Source organism: Larimichthys crocea, chromosome XIII (assembly GCF_000972845.2).
Source record: "Larimichthys crocea isolate SSNF chromosome XIII, L_crocea_2.0, whole genome shotgun sequence".
In the NCBI taxonomy this organism is placed as follows: Eukaryota; Metazoa; Chordata; class Actinopteri; family Sciaenidae; genus Larimichthys; species Larimichthys crocea.
The window spans coordinates 43069054-43084101 of NC_040023.1; the positions used below are offsets into that span (position 1 = coordinate 43069054).

At 42.5% G+C, this 15048-nt stretch overlaps 1 protein-coding gene across 1 annotated transcript in view; it reads left to right on the forward strand.

Moving 5' to 3' along the window:
- Positions 1 to 15048, forward strand: part of crybg2 (crystallin beta-gamma domain containing 2) — a 43275-nt gene that overhangs the window by 12718 nt on the left and 15509 nt on the right. The window contains exons 4-6 of the mRNA XM_027287197.1: positions 356 to 2970; positions 10177 to 11314; positions 12392 to 13141. Coding sequence (XP_027142998.1) covers positions 356 to 2970; positions 10177 to 11314; positions 12392 to 13141 — 4503 coding nt within the window. The remainder of the gene's footprint in view (positions 1 to 355; positions 2971 to 10176; positions 11315 to 12391; positions 13142 to 15048) is intronic.

Consider the following 15048-nt stretch of genomic DNA (forward strand, 5'->3'; position numbering starts at 1 on the left):
TATTTAATACATTGTCACTGTAAAACAATATTAGCAGTCAATTATTGTGATAAATCTACAGAGAAGAATTACCTGATTTTACAACTTTCCTCAGTTTTAGCTGTTTAGCTGTCTGGCTGCAACTTTACTGTTGTGGTTCATTCGCAGCTCTACTTGTGTCATTTTCAGTGAAAAGACTCTGTACATGACTGCTAGATGTGTAAATAAGCAACTATCTGCTAATAAGTTCTCTAATCAGCTTAAAAGGCGATGATGATGATGATGATGATGATGATGATGATGATGATGATGATAAGTACTGAACTCTAAATTCTTCATTATTTTATGGGTGAAACTGTTAATAATCTTCTTCTAGACTCATCTAGACCTCAGCCAGATGGAGTTGGATCAGGCCAACACCAAGATGATGTTCAGTAGGTCTCAGCCACAGCTTGACATGAGAAATAAGTTTGACATCCCTTCTCCTCCACCTGTGAACCCCAACCAGTTAGAAACATATTTCTCTCTCCTGAATGAGTCGCAGTCATCTGTCACTAAAAACGCCCAACCAGAGGCAAAGGGGCCTTTCACAAGCGGCACGGATCTTGTCAGTGTCCACAAGGAACCGCTGAAAGCGCCGATAGCTACCATTCCTGAGCTGCAGCTGGAATCTCCAGGCTCATCAGAGGAGAAAGAGAATGTTCCTGTTCATGAGAACTTCTCCAGAGGTGATCCCACTTCATCTGTCTCCACGACTGTTTCAGGCACCACCACTGCTGTGCCCATCCTTCCAACTAGCCAGCCCTCAATCGTGCCTGACATCCCAGATCACAAAGCGGCAGACATTGACTCAGCCTGCCCAAGCAATGCCCTGTGTGACAATGACATCCTTCAGCAGTCTTCCACAGAAACAGAAATATCTCTTGCTGAATCCACCAGAGTTGCATTATTGCATCATCAACCAGATGCCTCTGACACAGCTGACAGTACAACTCCAAACAGTAAACCATGCCTGGAAAGTGTTGACTCCAAAAATGACGCCGTTAATAAGAAGTCAGCCCCTGTTCCTCGCACTGACAACTCGAGTCTCAACGCAGATTCTGCCTCTGTCCATCAAGACGTCTCAATTTCTCACATCGAGAGATCTGTTCCCCAAACTGCCAAGAGTGTCACCACAGCCCCGGCTGTTAGCAGTGAAAAGAGCACTCGTCCTGTCAGTCAAGATGCAGTTTATGGAGCGTTGTATGAGTCACTTTTCCCTCAGAGTTTTACCTCAGAGGTAATGTCTTTGGTCTCAAATCTTCCACCTCAAGACCGTACAGAGATAATACACCACAACGCCAAATCAGAACCTGTCATGGTTAAAACCCTTAATGAGTGTCACACAGAAACTAATGTTCTATACTGCCTGTCAACTTCACGTGAGTTTGACTCTGCCAGAATGGATGATGCTGCAGGTGCTTACACCAACACCTTCAGTGAGAGAAAGGTGATTTCTTCCTGTGAGAGCTCCAGCTCTTATCAAACAGCTTCTAAGCCTCACAGAGAACCAGATATCCACCACAGGTATCTACTTCCGTCCCACATCTCAGGTTCGGAACCAGTTGACAGCAGTAATGTTTCCTACTCTGAGCTCACCCACTCCCTTTCAGAGGCGAAATCAGACAGTTTCAGCCTCATTGGAGACACCGTCAGGTCAGTCCCTGTGGTTCAGAGCTCTGCCCCTCCTGTTTTCGACTATGTAATGTCCCAGGAGACGGATACTCAGGTTACTGACACCACACGGCGAGTGATCCTAGTCAAAGAGTTGGTCACAGACGAGGCAGGCTCTGATCCTGGCTGTCCCTCTCTTGTGCCTGAGAAAATGAGTGCCTCGACGAGTCTAGAAATTGAAACGATTGCTCCTGGACAGACCGACGGGTACGACGGACCTTTAAGCCCAACATATCTGAGTGTAGGCTCAGATGATGGCAGCGCCATGGAGATCTACTACAGTGCTGAAGAGGACAACATAATGAGCGGGGATGAAGAGATGTACATGGCGAATGAAAGAGAAGAAATCTGCGCAGTAGGTGACGTGAGAAAAATGGACGTCGGGCTGCGTGAGGATTTTCCACGGCAGGATGACGTTGCAGAAAGAAGGATAAGTAAGAGAGACGAGGGAGGATTGGTGATAATTGTTAGAACGCAGAATGAGGGAGTCAAAATGTGCAATGAAGAAGAGAAAGTAGATGTCAATACCGGAACTGAGGTGCAGCAACAACCAAGAGGTCAGAGTTCAGTGCAGGAAGCTGGAATGTTTGATTTTCACGTGCGCAATGATGCAAAGGAGAAAGAAGTAGCAAGCACAGTGTTTCCACAGGAGGAGAGAAAGGAGGAGTTACCGGCCACACCGGTTCAGCAGGTGAACACTCTGATGGTATGCGACTTTGCTCCACCCTCCAGTGAGCTGCATGTGCAGGGGGAGGGGACAGGGGGAAACTGGAGCAAGGAATTGGAAACAGAAGACCACCCTAATCAAGGGAAGCAACTCCTGAGCCAGGAGATACAATATCTGGCCTACAAAGACATTCAGAGTTCTGAATGTATACATGCAGCCTCCGCTAACACAACAATGGAAGAAATGATCACACCCAAGTTCAGAGAGACAGAAGAGCAAGTTGCATTTGCTGCAGATGCAGAGAAGAGAGGCAAGGTGAGCACAGAAAGCACAGAAACCAGCAGTACGACTACAACAGGTGCAGAAAGAGAGGTTTTCACTGGCACTTCGACACGCAGCGCAGAGCTGCAATCAGATGCCACAGGGATTGAACACAATAGGGCTCCACAGGGGAGTGAGTGGGTGGATACAATTACTCAGAGCACAGAGAGGACCAGCACAGCCCAGGTGCCAGTCGAGCTGTCAGTCCCGATCACAGACACATGCTGTCCTGACACCAAAGTCGCAGACACACTGTCAGAGAGACCCGATCTTCTCCAGCTGAATCAGGGGTGAGTGGAAAGTCTTAGCTCATTAAGTTTTATCATTATAAGAAAGTGAAACAAGTGAGTTATTTTACGTAAGTTCGTGAATGTCATTTAGGAAATTGCAGGTGTGTAGCTGGCATGTACAACATGTAGCCTGAGGGGAATGTTAGACATAAGTAGTGTTGAGTCTTTGTTGGTGTTAATGAATGTATTTGTTTGCCATCTTTACATGGCCAACCTTAACTCTGTCACCTTACCACGCTGTAATCTGATAAAGGCCCAGAATGCACGTACGTATGTGTGGCTAAACATCTCCTCTGATAACGAGGTCAGCATGGAACGAGCTGTCCTGTTTACCAACAGAGCTGCCTACATACCTGTGTACTTTAGAACACACCCTTCTAAATGCAGCACATGTGAACCGATCTAACCTAGCACCACTGGGTGTTCTTCACTTCTTACTGTCACATACTCTCAGCTTGGTGAGCGTGAGCAGGTGTGGTCCACTGATGTCATGTCATGATCACAACACAAGCAGTAAACTGATTGATTTTGTTCAACCATGAGCTGTCGCTGTACAATAAAGGTGCAGTATTGATTTGCTAGGGTGTAATGTTACCCATTTAATTAACCTAATTAGTTTAATTAAGTGGCAGTCCGGTACACAGTACAGTGTTGTACAGTTCACAGTGTTGTACAGTTTAATATATTTAAAAAAAATAAAACTTTAACTTTTAGGACAAAGTGATGCTTTATGATCCCTCCTATGCTATAAAACTTATAAATAAATATAAAATGACATCTCCAAAGACTCAATGCCTCGTCACAATTAATCAACTAATGATTATTTTCAGTCTTGTTCTGTCAAAGACTTTCATCTTCCAGTCATATAAAACAGGATTTATAAAGCTGAACCAGCACATTTGGCATTTTTGTTTAGTAGATGACTTGAATTAATAATCAATCTAATGATTAAATTTGTTGTGGAATTATCTGTCGATTGACTTAACGATGATGAACTAATGAATTGTTTCAGCTCTTATCACACTCTTGATAAATACACTACGTCTGCCCACCCTCCTCTAAACTCTGATAGTCAGCTGCAGCACTTTGCTGTATTTGGGTGCCGTCATGTTTGCAACATGTAGTAGAATACTAACATTTAAGTTACTGTTGCATGCACTAAATTGTTATGAATGAATCCACTCATACTCATATGATCACAGTCCATTTAAGCTCCATGTGTCCTGACACCTGCAGCACCGGGTCTTACGTCACACGGCTCATTTCCTTATGAACATGTTTATGTAACACAGTTATATTTTGGCATTGCATAGTTGAAGCTGAAGCTGGCCTTTGACCAAGTGTGTCAATTTTTAGGAAATGAGGCAAACAAGGTGTGATTATGAGGAGAAATATCAAACAAGTTTGAGCTTCTAATGGTGTAAAGTTCCTCACTTTAGCACAGCAGGCTGGCCTGGCGCATCTGAGTGTGTGTTACTGTTGCGTAGACGTGTTTTTTCCTGACAGTGACACATCATCAAGGTGTCTGCAGCGTGATGGAGAAGATAGATTTGTGAGATTTTCTGAGGAATTTGTGGTACATGATTGACTGATGCAGATTGATCTTTGCAGCTACATTCTGTAAACACAGCATGATCTTAACTTAGTGCGCAACGCAAAGAACAGCTTCACGTTGTTCTATTCACAAGATGCAGGAATCTGGTTGCTTTCGATGTATTAGTGGATTTATGTAGTCGGTATGACTCCTCATTTCGTCAAAGCATTACAGGAGAATGTGCTGCACTATATATTTTAAATCCACAAGATGGCAGCAGAGACACGTCTTCTTTCTTGAGCTGCCGGCACTGGCTGGGGATCACCATGTTACCACACACAGACTGAAGTAGGCCATTAGGTGCGCTCACGAGATAACAAAGAAGTGTGTGTTGTAAATGTAGAATAATAACAATTTGTTTGATAGACAAAAACTAATATTGAACAAATTTGAGCTGAGATATATCTGTAACTTGGTGGCAAAGAATGAAAGAATGAACATCAACAAACAAGTGTATTTTTCTTTTCAACTGTGTGTGTGTGTGTGTGTGTGTGTGTGTGTGTGTGTGTGTGCTTCTCTATTATTGAATCATGTCTCGTTTTCATTGATGTTTTTTTTTTTTTCTCCATAATCTGCCAACAAACTTTCGTTTCCTCTCACACTTACAGCCAACAGTGAGCAGGCCTGCTGTAATATGACTTACAGTAATATGAGTCACACCTGTCACACAGTGTTCTTCTGTAAAGGTCTCATGAGGAGTAATGTGTAATATGTTATTATGTTATATTAGACGGGGAATCCCACACCTCCAAGAGACCTCTGGTTACAAAAAAGGATATTTTTGTTAGTTCTCATGGAAATGGTTACACTTTTATAGTCTTTAGTTTCTGTGTTTTTGTCTTCTTTCATAATCTCAGTGAAAGTCAGGTGTATAGACGTGTTTAATGAGATCGGAAGCCAGTCGAGCCACTTGTACGTTTAGTCAGAGCTCTGCCACAGAGCTTTGTCCTTTGTCTTTTATTACCTGTGTGACTGACTGACTGTTGTCTGACGACTTACTTGAGACAAAAGAGGAATGGCAAACTTGTAGAGAATGACCTCTGCTGTAAATCACTTTCTGTCAGCAGACCTGTCGGAGGCGAGTTAAACCACACCTTGTCCTGAATCCTGCCATTTAACACTTGGATTACTCATACCGAGGACTCAGGCCAAGAGTGTGTATGGCTCGCTTCTGTAAAGGCTGCGGACTTTGTTTAGCACTTGTCAGTGATCAGCATCTTTCACCAGAGTCTTTCATTTTGGATTGTCTCACATTTTAAGGCTGTTGTTAGAAACAGTGGACAGTCTTAGTTCCATTTGGTAGAAGTAAGACCCAAATCCTCATTGAATACTTATTTGAACTAATATCAGAAAAACAGACTGCTTCATTTTCACACCTTTCTGATTTACCTGCCATTTAAAACGGGTGTCACATTCGCCTGTTGTGGAGAAATTGCTGAAGTCAAAGGTCAATGGTGAGGTCAGGAGTTCAGAAAGTGTTCAGGAGCCTCTGATGTCTTATGCTGTATTATTTATTGAAGCTTGGCCAAGGAGAATTAGAGACACTCTCAAAGTTCATCAGAAGTGCCTGAGTCGGTCTCACATTCTGCCCAACTCATCCTGGTGGATCGACTTTAAACCCAAAGATAACACCACAAATACTATACGCCCCAGAATTAGTCAAAGAGAATGTCTTTACCTATGGAGGTGTTATTGTCAACATATTCTAGTCACCCATTAATTTACTGATGGCAGAGGCGTCCTATCCAAAGTACTTACACTGATAGTTTTACACTCTCACACACACTGATGTCACAACCATCTGTGCGAGCCAGGAATTAAACCAGAAACCCTCCAGTTACTAGATGATTTAGTTCTGCTATGAAGGCAAGTGTAACAGGTGACAGCAGCTAACAACAGCTCACTCAGTGGTTGCAAAGTACACTTAAACCCTCTTCCTCGATAAAGCTGATGTTAGCCCCTATAGATGTGTAGAGAGAAGAGAGGGCAGTTTGATTCACATGCACTCTTTTCTCCACACTCAACCAGAGTTGTATTCTGCTCGAGTTTCCACAGAACTGTGTCGACTACGTTCCAACTTTTTTTCACCAGCAGAGGAAGATCAACAGCATTTTCAGGATGTTAATCAGTACTGAAAGGAGTTAAAGATTTGCTCACTGACGACATATTCTTTGATCCTCAAAGCTGCATAATCAGGCGAGACAGAGAGTTACAAATTCTATCATTCTTATACATAATTACATGGCTTCTTTGCCTTTCATGTGCAACACTCACATTCCCTAAGCTAAATGACTCAGTGTACTCAGCGTCCCTGTTGAGGCCGTTTCATGTTCAAGCACATGCGTGTGCATAGATCTTGATTTACAGCTGTGTCTGTATGTTCACAGAATGTCTCCCGCACCTGCAACTCAATATGTAAATGCAGTCTGCACACCGACTCTTCAGCGCTGTGTGCTTGGATCCGCTTTAAAAAAAGATCTGTTTAAGGAAAAAGTACATTTTGTTTGAAGATGTAGGTCACAAAAACTCGAAAAGATAACTGGTCTTCCAGATAAGTGGTCTCGAAGAGGATTTTTTTCTGTCTCGGTCTTGATTCTTGACTCCCATGTAAATCTGACTTGGACTCAAACATCTTTAGACTGGGACTTATTTTGGTCTCGACTAGTTCTGAGCTTGTGGATTTGTCTTGGACTCAATAAATGTGATCTTCACGACAGCACTGCTACTATATACCTGTCGACCTGTTTACCTGTGTCTCAGAGCCTCATTATGTCGGATGTGATTTGCATGTTACAGTGAAGTCAAGATGTTTAGGATTGCTGCCAGGCTTTTGAGGCTGCCCTGAGATATAGGTGTGGCTCTGTGTTTAGAAAAGCCATGTACACAGTGGTGCTTTTCTACCTGGGTAATAACTGAGAATAAGGTGAGAGAGGTGGAAGGCGGGGGAGCATTGGGTGCATGCTCCTCTCACTTTTGTGTCCCTTACTTTTAAAATTACATTTTTTAAATTTTTAGTTTTCCAGGATGATCATCTGACACAAGTCTCTCTGAACATTGTCCTCTTCCTGTTCAGCCACAGTCCAGATAAGAGAAGATCTGATTTTATAAAAATGATATTTTCATCTTGAGTGATCACTTTCATAATTTTTACCTAAGTTAACCTCTCAGGCTCCTCTCTGTACAGACTGCCCCACCTGATTGGTGTTGTTTGGATTTGCATCCTGAAAGGAGTTCCTTTAGACACCAACTCATGGCTGAATGATTCTGATAAGTCAAAGTCAACACTGAGAGTTCTATAAAAAGACACGGAAACAACATTATCACGTAGCGACAAAACACTAAAATTATTTACGATCAATGCAATTTTTTTACCATTTTCACAACATATTAAAAGCACAATAACCAATTTTATCATGATGTTTTATTTATTTGATTTAATGTAACTGCATGTTTTGTTCAACATATTAATTTAATTTTGTTCCCCACACCTGTAAAACCAGACCTACGCCTTATGTGGGTGATGATGAGAATATATCAAGATATCTGCCAGTGCGATCTCTAGAACGTATTTGCAGAGAGAGCTCAGCAACAAAGAGTAGATGAACAAAAACATGTAATTAACCTTCCAATGAAAGTGTAACCAGCTCTGGCTTGTGGTTTGGCCTGTGTGGTCAGTGCGTGGAGAGGATACTATTTAAAGGCACTGCTACTAAATCTTTTGCACCCTTGCACTTAATTATCCTTTGCAGTGCAAAAAAGGCACATTTGCAGATATTTCTGCACATTTTTCATACTTTATTTAACAAAAAGGGATTTAATTGCAGTCTAATTTGTCTTTTTTTGTACAAATCAGGCAGGAGAAAAGAGAAAAAGCAGGTCTAGTTGTGACCTTTCTGTCGAGTATCCAAAAATGCCGTTAAGTAATTGACTAAGGCAATTGTATTCTCATGACCTTTTGAAAAATCCACCCCGGGCATTATGCTTAACTGTGTCACATGTTCGATGAATGAATCACGATGATTCTTTCTGTAGTTTCACCCACACAGTCTATAAAACAAAAACAAATTGCCATTTAATTGAACCGAGTTTACCCCTACTTAAAAAGTTCCGTCATGCAAGAGTTTATAGTTTCAGTAAGCTGACAAAGGTCAAATGATTCACTCATCATCCTCAAATTACTGCTCGACTTGAAACCAGTCTATTGCTTCATTTAGTTTGGCAAGCGATACATGTAGTAGTATGCATGTATGACATGTAGTTCTTTATGAGTGTTTTATGTATGCAAATATGCCCAGACTGCATGGCCCTATGAGACACCATACATCAACATAAATCAGATCCTGATTTCAGCACATTTTCAAATTCTACTGAGAGGACATCAGTTCTCATAGCTCACATAATTCAGTTTTAAGGCTTTCATGACTACAATGAAATTCCAGCTTTTATTTTCTGGGCTCAGATGTGAAAACATAAAGTTTTCTTCACAGTTATTTCATGAGTTTGTTATCATAGTATGTACAATACAGAAGAGAATAATAACACATTTATAATTAAACAATTAATTCCCTCTTCTTTCAAACATACAGACTCTATGTCAGAAATGTTTTTTTTCTTTTAATGGAACTGTTCTGACGGGCCGACTCAGTGTTGACTTTAACAAACTCTGAATTGCTGTTTGCTCACTATTAGGCTTGTACAGCTCTCTGTGATAAACATTTTGATACGCATCTAGGTTACGATACGATTCAAAAACGATATATATTTACAGACTGATTCGATGCGAATCGATACAGTGTAAGAACGATACGATTTGATTCTATTCTACGGTTAATATTTATTGTAGATATTTTATAAAATAAAAAAGCCAATTCTATGAAAGTGACTATCTTACAGTACAGTACAATATGTTCTTTTCAAATATGTAAAAGACTACATATCCCCAAGCATTGTTGCTTTATGGCACTGGCAAAAAAAAAAAAAAGAACAACAACAAAATCACATGTCAAAGTATTTATTTTTAGACATGGACCAAAAAAAGTCTGGCTGAATCAACATCATTTGATGGAGAGAATCCGATGGATTTTCAAAATAAAACAACCCGTGCAAACTAAAAACAGACAAAAGACAAATCTTAGCAGGTAAACAATGCTGAAACACTCCCTGTGCAGGATGGACCAAATATGCCATGCTCACGCAATGCGCTGCGAACGGGCCCGGTGGATTTTCCCAAAAGTGTGTCAAGCCGCCAACAGATTCCAAATCTCGCGATACCCGATCCATGACTCTACAACCGATGACAGTTGATGACAGTTTTTGTGCATAAAGTGAATCCAGCCCTTTAACATGTTGTTAAACTCATCAGGCTAATTTAACCACAGAGTCAGAAACAGATCAAACATTACTTAAACAGCTGTCACATTGCATGCAAGTCAAGATACTCAAAGTTGCTTTGTGTCATTTGCATTGTTGGCATTACATGGCAACCGCACCCTCGGGGGAATGCAGCACTTGATACACTTTGGACCAGATACCATTATCCAATCAGACTCTTGCTCTGTCCTTTCTATTTTGTCATCTTTGCCTGTTCTTTCTTATTCTCTCTATTTATCCAGGTCCCTGACGGCTTCAAGGACGCCCACAACAGCTTCAGAAGCCAACCAGGAATCTGTTGACAAAATGAATTCAGGCTACAGCAGCCTGAGCACCAAACTGTCCGTTAAGAATCCATCTCCCCCTAAAGAGGATGAATCCAAATATCGTTTCTATAAAGTATCTCTCATCAGTGAGGCAGGCACCAATGAGGTCAGCCAGGATACAGTGGACTTTAACACAACAAACACCACTGTGACTGAATCAAATGGAGCAGATCTCGATTCCGAGTACAAATGGAGAAACAGATTTGAGGGGGTTTCTCAGTATAAACCGTACGGGACAGAAGATTCTTCTTCCTCTGGTTCTCTGACTGACATTTACACCAGTACCTCCTCTCTCCTCTCCTCTGTTCAACCCGAGGCTACAGCATGCAAATATCTCGACAACACCTTTTCCTCCTCCTCCTCCTCCTCCTCCCCCGCCCCAGAGAAACATATTACCCTTGGCAACAGGTTGAGTGACAGGACCGAAGTTTATCTGAGCCGTGAGAGCGAGCCAGCAGTAGAGCGGAAAGATGAGTGGAGGAGAAGCTTAGTGGAGCAGGAGGAGCCTACTGCGCCTGCAGGTGAAAGAGAGCGACAGAGAGAGGGAGAGGCAGAGAGGATAAAGTCACACTGGGAGACACACCAGCTGCCTGTGTCTAGCCTCTCCTCTGCACAACAAACCAGCTACGACAGCACTGACAGCTCCAAGGAGGACGACTCCCATTTTACTGGAGTGTTCCAGGCCACGCTCGTGGAGCTGGTCTCCGACCCCGTAGCTTCCCCCTCCACTCCCCCTGCCTCCCCAGACACAGACTTCCCCAACCAGTTCGATATGGACAGCCTGGTGCATACCCTGAAGAGCATGGGACCTTCCCTAAGGCCGAGGAGCGTGGGCCTACGCGGGCCTCCTCCAGTCCTCATCTCCTCCCTGCCACCAATTGTCGAGGATGCTCCCAGCCCAGCCACCTCCGACGTTCCTGACTCCATCACCAGTCCCACAAAAAAGATGGAACCTCTCAACGGACTTTACACTCTGCCTCCTGACCTGGGACTGAAGTGGAGCTCCCCCAGAGAGTCTCGTTCACCACTGGAACTGATGAAGCAGAGCCAGCAGGTGAAGTACATTCAGACTCAAAATGTTTGTGCACGTCTGCAAAATTTATACTTTCCAGGAATTTTAGAATAAATGAAGTTTACATTTATTTATTTTTTCTGTTTTCATTCTCATTGCATGGAGCAGGAAAATGTAAACAGAGGTTCTGGACATAACTAGACTTTTTCTATTAGTAATATATTGTTGATATATTAAGTCAGATCTTTCTGATTGTATTTGATTGCTCTGTAAAGTTTCAACAAATTAGAGGGAGAAAGTGGAGTTTCCATTTACTTTAATGTGCACCAAAAAAAAAGGTTGAAATGTGGCTAACAATTTTTTACACTTGGCTCAAACTTAAACTGACTTAAAGATCCGCTGAAGAAACAAAAGCTTTTGACCTGTGTGTCTGATGAGTAGACGTCATTCCTCTAATTAATACGGATCTATGTGCACGTTATGGATAATGTGTTTTGCATCATTTGTGAAGAAGTATTCATCTGAAAAAAATCTCACCCCCTCCTTTCGAAGCCACTCCCCCCTAAACACATGATTGGTCCGACTGTGCACAATTAGGCAGGTAGCCAAGCAGAGGATAAATAGGCACGCAGGTCTTAATCCAGGCCTGCAACAGCAGATACCAGATTTTCTTTTCTTTTCAGAGCATTTGAATTATTGATTACTGTCAGGATGTAAAGAGAATTTTACAAATATGACAAAAAAGGCTTCACTTTAACAAACTAGAGCCTCATTGCCACCAATTGTTTGTCTTGATGCACCCAACTCCAAATTTTTGTAGAACAGTAGTGGATGGAAATACGCATTCATTTAAATTTTTCTTTAGATTCTGTTGAAAAATATGCCCTACACCAAACTAAATAAAAACAGTGCAGTTTTCTCTCAGACTGTTAGCCCCACAAATTTGAAATTCCATTCACCTCCATTGTGTTGTGGTGGAGGCTGAAATATCACAGAGAGATGTTCAACTCTAGCCAAATAAAACCCAAACAATGTGAATGACTTGGTACCTTTTCTAGGAACATGCATTTTTTGCCCTTTAACTTACTGTCAGACTTACATGTGCTCAATCACCTGTAGGACCCGCAGACTGGAACAAGAGGTCCAAACTCTCCCCTGAGAGCATCTGCCAACAACAGTATTGTAATGAGATCGTCTTCTTTTGAGGACTCATCCCCTGTGCTAAATGGAAATGGAGTACTGTCGTCTCCCGGCACTGGTTCCCGCCTAGACAACAGCGTCATCTTTGGGAGCCACAGGTCAGCATCCATAGATCAGACATCGGAAAACAGGCATCGCTCACTTTTCCACACCAACTCACTACCTGAAACAGGGTTTTCAAACGATCGCATGAGTGTGGGAGCAAAGGATCTTGAAGGGGGCACTGGAACAGACCAAGTGGGATCTCGCTTTGATCGCTTCTCCTTCCTTTTGAACTCCTCGTCCTCCACGTCGGGCTCTCTGACCGGGGCTGACGACTACAACTCTCGTATGAGTCGGCCTCCACAACTGAGCATCAGCTCCGCACCTTCCAGCAACAGTCCCACCCGCCTTCTCAGTCCCACCGACTCGATAGACCTGCACAAGCCGTTCAGCACCACAGACTCCCCTTTCTCTCTGTTTAGCCAGACACAGGGGTTGGGGACGGGTCTAGGCACTGGTGGACTGGGCACTCCCACCCTGCAGAGGAGCTTCAGTAGTGAGGGCATCATGGGGGTCCAGCAGAATTCATTGTTCAACAATGTGCATGGAGGGTCTCAGTTCCAGAGCCAAGAACCTGAGCCTGAGAAAAGTCTGTTGTCCAAATACAGAGCCTTCCCCGATGCTTATGTGAGTATTACTAGTAAAGCTTTAGGCTTACTAAGAATGAACATTATTGCTTAATTCATGTTTTAAAACTTGAACAGTTACAAAAACAAATGCACACAGTGCATGAATAATACACTTCTGTCTGCACTCCAATCAAGTAAGTGGATGAATGCAGTAGAAGCATTTTATTTCACACTTTGTTTAACAGCTGATATCAGATGTGCACGCTATGGACACTTTTTCGCTCAGTGCAAGGTCGTATAAGGCTTGAAACCATAGCTACGTCACTGTGTGTTTGCTTTCTCTGCACAAAGCTCTAAGCCGCGCTCTCAGATCTATTCTTTTCACTGTTGTAAGAAAAAAAAAAGAAACAACAGGTTGGCTTACAATAGGTGAGAGGGATGACTTCACATGTGGTTTGTTGTGCCCACAAGAAAAGTCCCTCTTTGTATGGCTTTGTTGGCCATCCGTTTACATTCACATACTGTGCATGCTCTCTTTATGAAGCTTCTTAGCTCATTCAGTTGAAGGCTGCAGGTAGTTCCAGTAGCACCCAGTGCATCAGTCAAAATGATCCTTCAGTGTAGTCAGTGGGGCCTGAACCTCTAGCTGTCAGGTACATGCTATTCCCACTGAGCATCTCGAAATCACAAAAAAAGGGTGTGTACCCAGACTCCTGTCCTGTCATGCACACACTTGTTCTCACATGCAAGAATTCATGTTAGCAAAACTGATTAGGACACGTCTTAAAATGATTTTTTTCCACACACGGAGCTGCACAGAATCTCTCTCTTTCTAGTGTCTGTCACTTCTTGTCAACACATGTAAATGTGATGGACAGTGCCATATTTTCTTCTTTCACACCTCAGCAGAGAAACCACAATTTCGACCTGTCACACACACACACACACACACACATGCAGGAGCACAGTTCAGCCGACAGAAGGGACGCCTGAGGGGATGTTGGGATGTTGCGACAAGCAGTAAAAGCAAGTCATTACATTCAGCCTTTTTATGATGCTCCTCTCTGAAATATATCATTTGTTGATTGTTTTTTCCACACATAACACATGGCAGTGACGTTATTTCTGTCTGCGCAAATACAAAAGGAGTCTTTCTCGAGGTATAACTACTCATGAAGCTCCAGCTGCACCGTGTGGTTTAAATATAAATGTTTGTACAAGCTGTTTGTCTATCTTCCCACAATACTGTGGCGTTCAGTAGTGTAGCTCCAGCAGGTACAGAGCATGAACATGGCTCATATTACTGACCAGGTCGCTGAGACTGATAGTAACCTCAGATGATGAGTTTAAGCCTCTAAAGATCAGTGAGGTGCAGCAGAACAAGCTTTTTCAAACAGAAGGAGTTTTCAACTGTCTTTCTCTGTCAATAATTTACAGCCGGACCAGAGGACGGTATGAAGAGAAGGCAAACAACTAATGTCATTGCACTTGTCTTGCATAATTTGCATTCCTACCTATGCTTACAGCCATTACAGGCAGCCGCCCAGGCTCTAGTTTGTTTGTTTGATCTGGATGTGGGGTCACTTAGAGGAGAACTAAAAAATCTACGACAAAATTCAACAATAATGTAGATTTGTGTGGAAAAGTTCACATATCACATGACATATCTGAATGTCAGTGATAGTATGAGATGCATGTGATCATATGAAACAGTTAAGATAAGGTGCATGTATGACTGGCTTTGATCAGTGCAAGCAGTTCATCAGTGTCTTGTGTGTGTGAGCAGGGATGTGTTTGTAGAAATGAAATAGTCGTCAGTGGATTTGGAACTGAAATACATGACTGTGAGGGAGCACGCTGCATGGACGATGTGTGCCTCTGTTTGTCAGAGCATTAATAGAGTTCAATTCTATAAACTCATTCATGCATTTAGGCACCTTGTTAGTCTGTGTGTGTGTGTGTGTG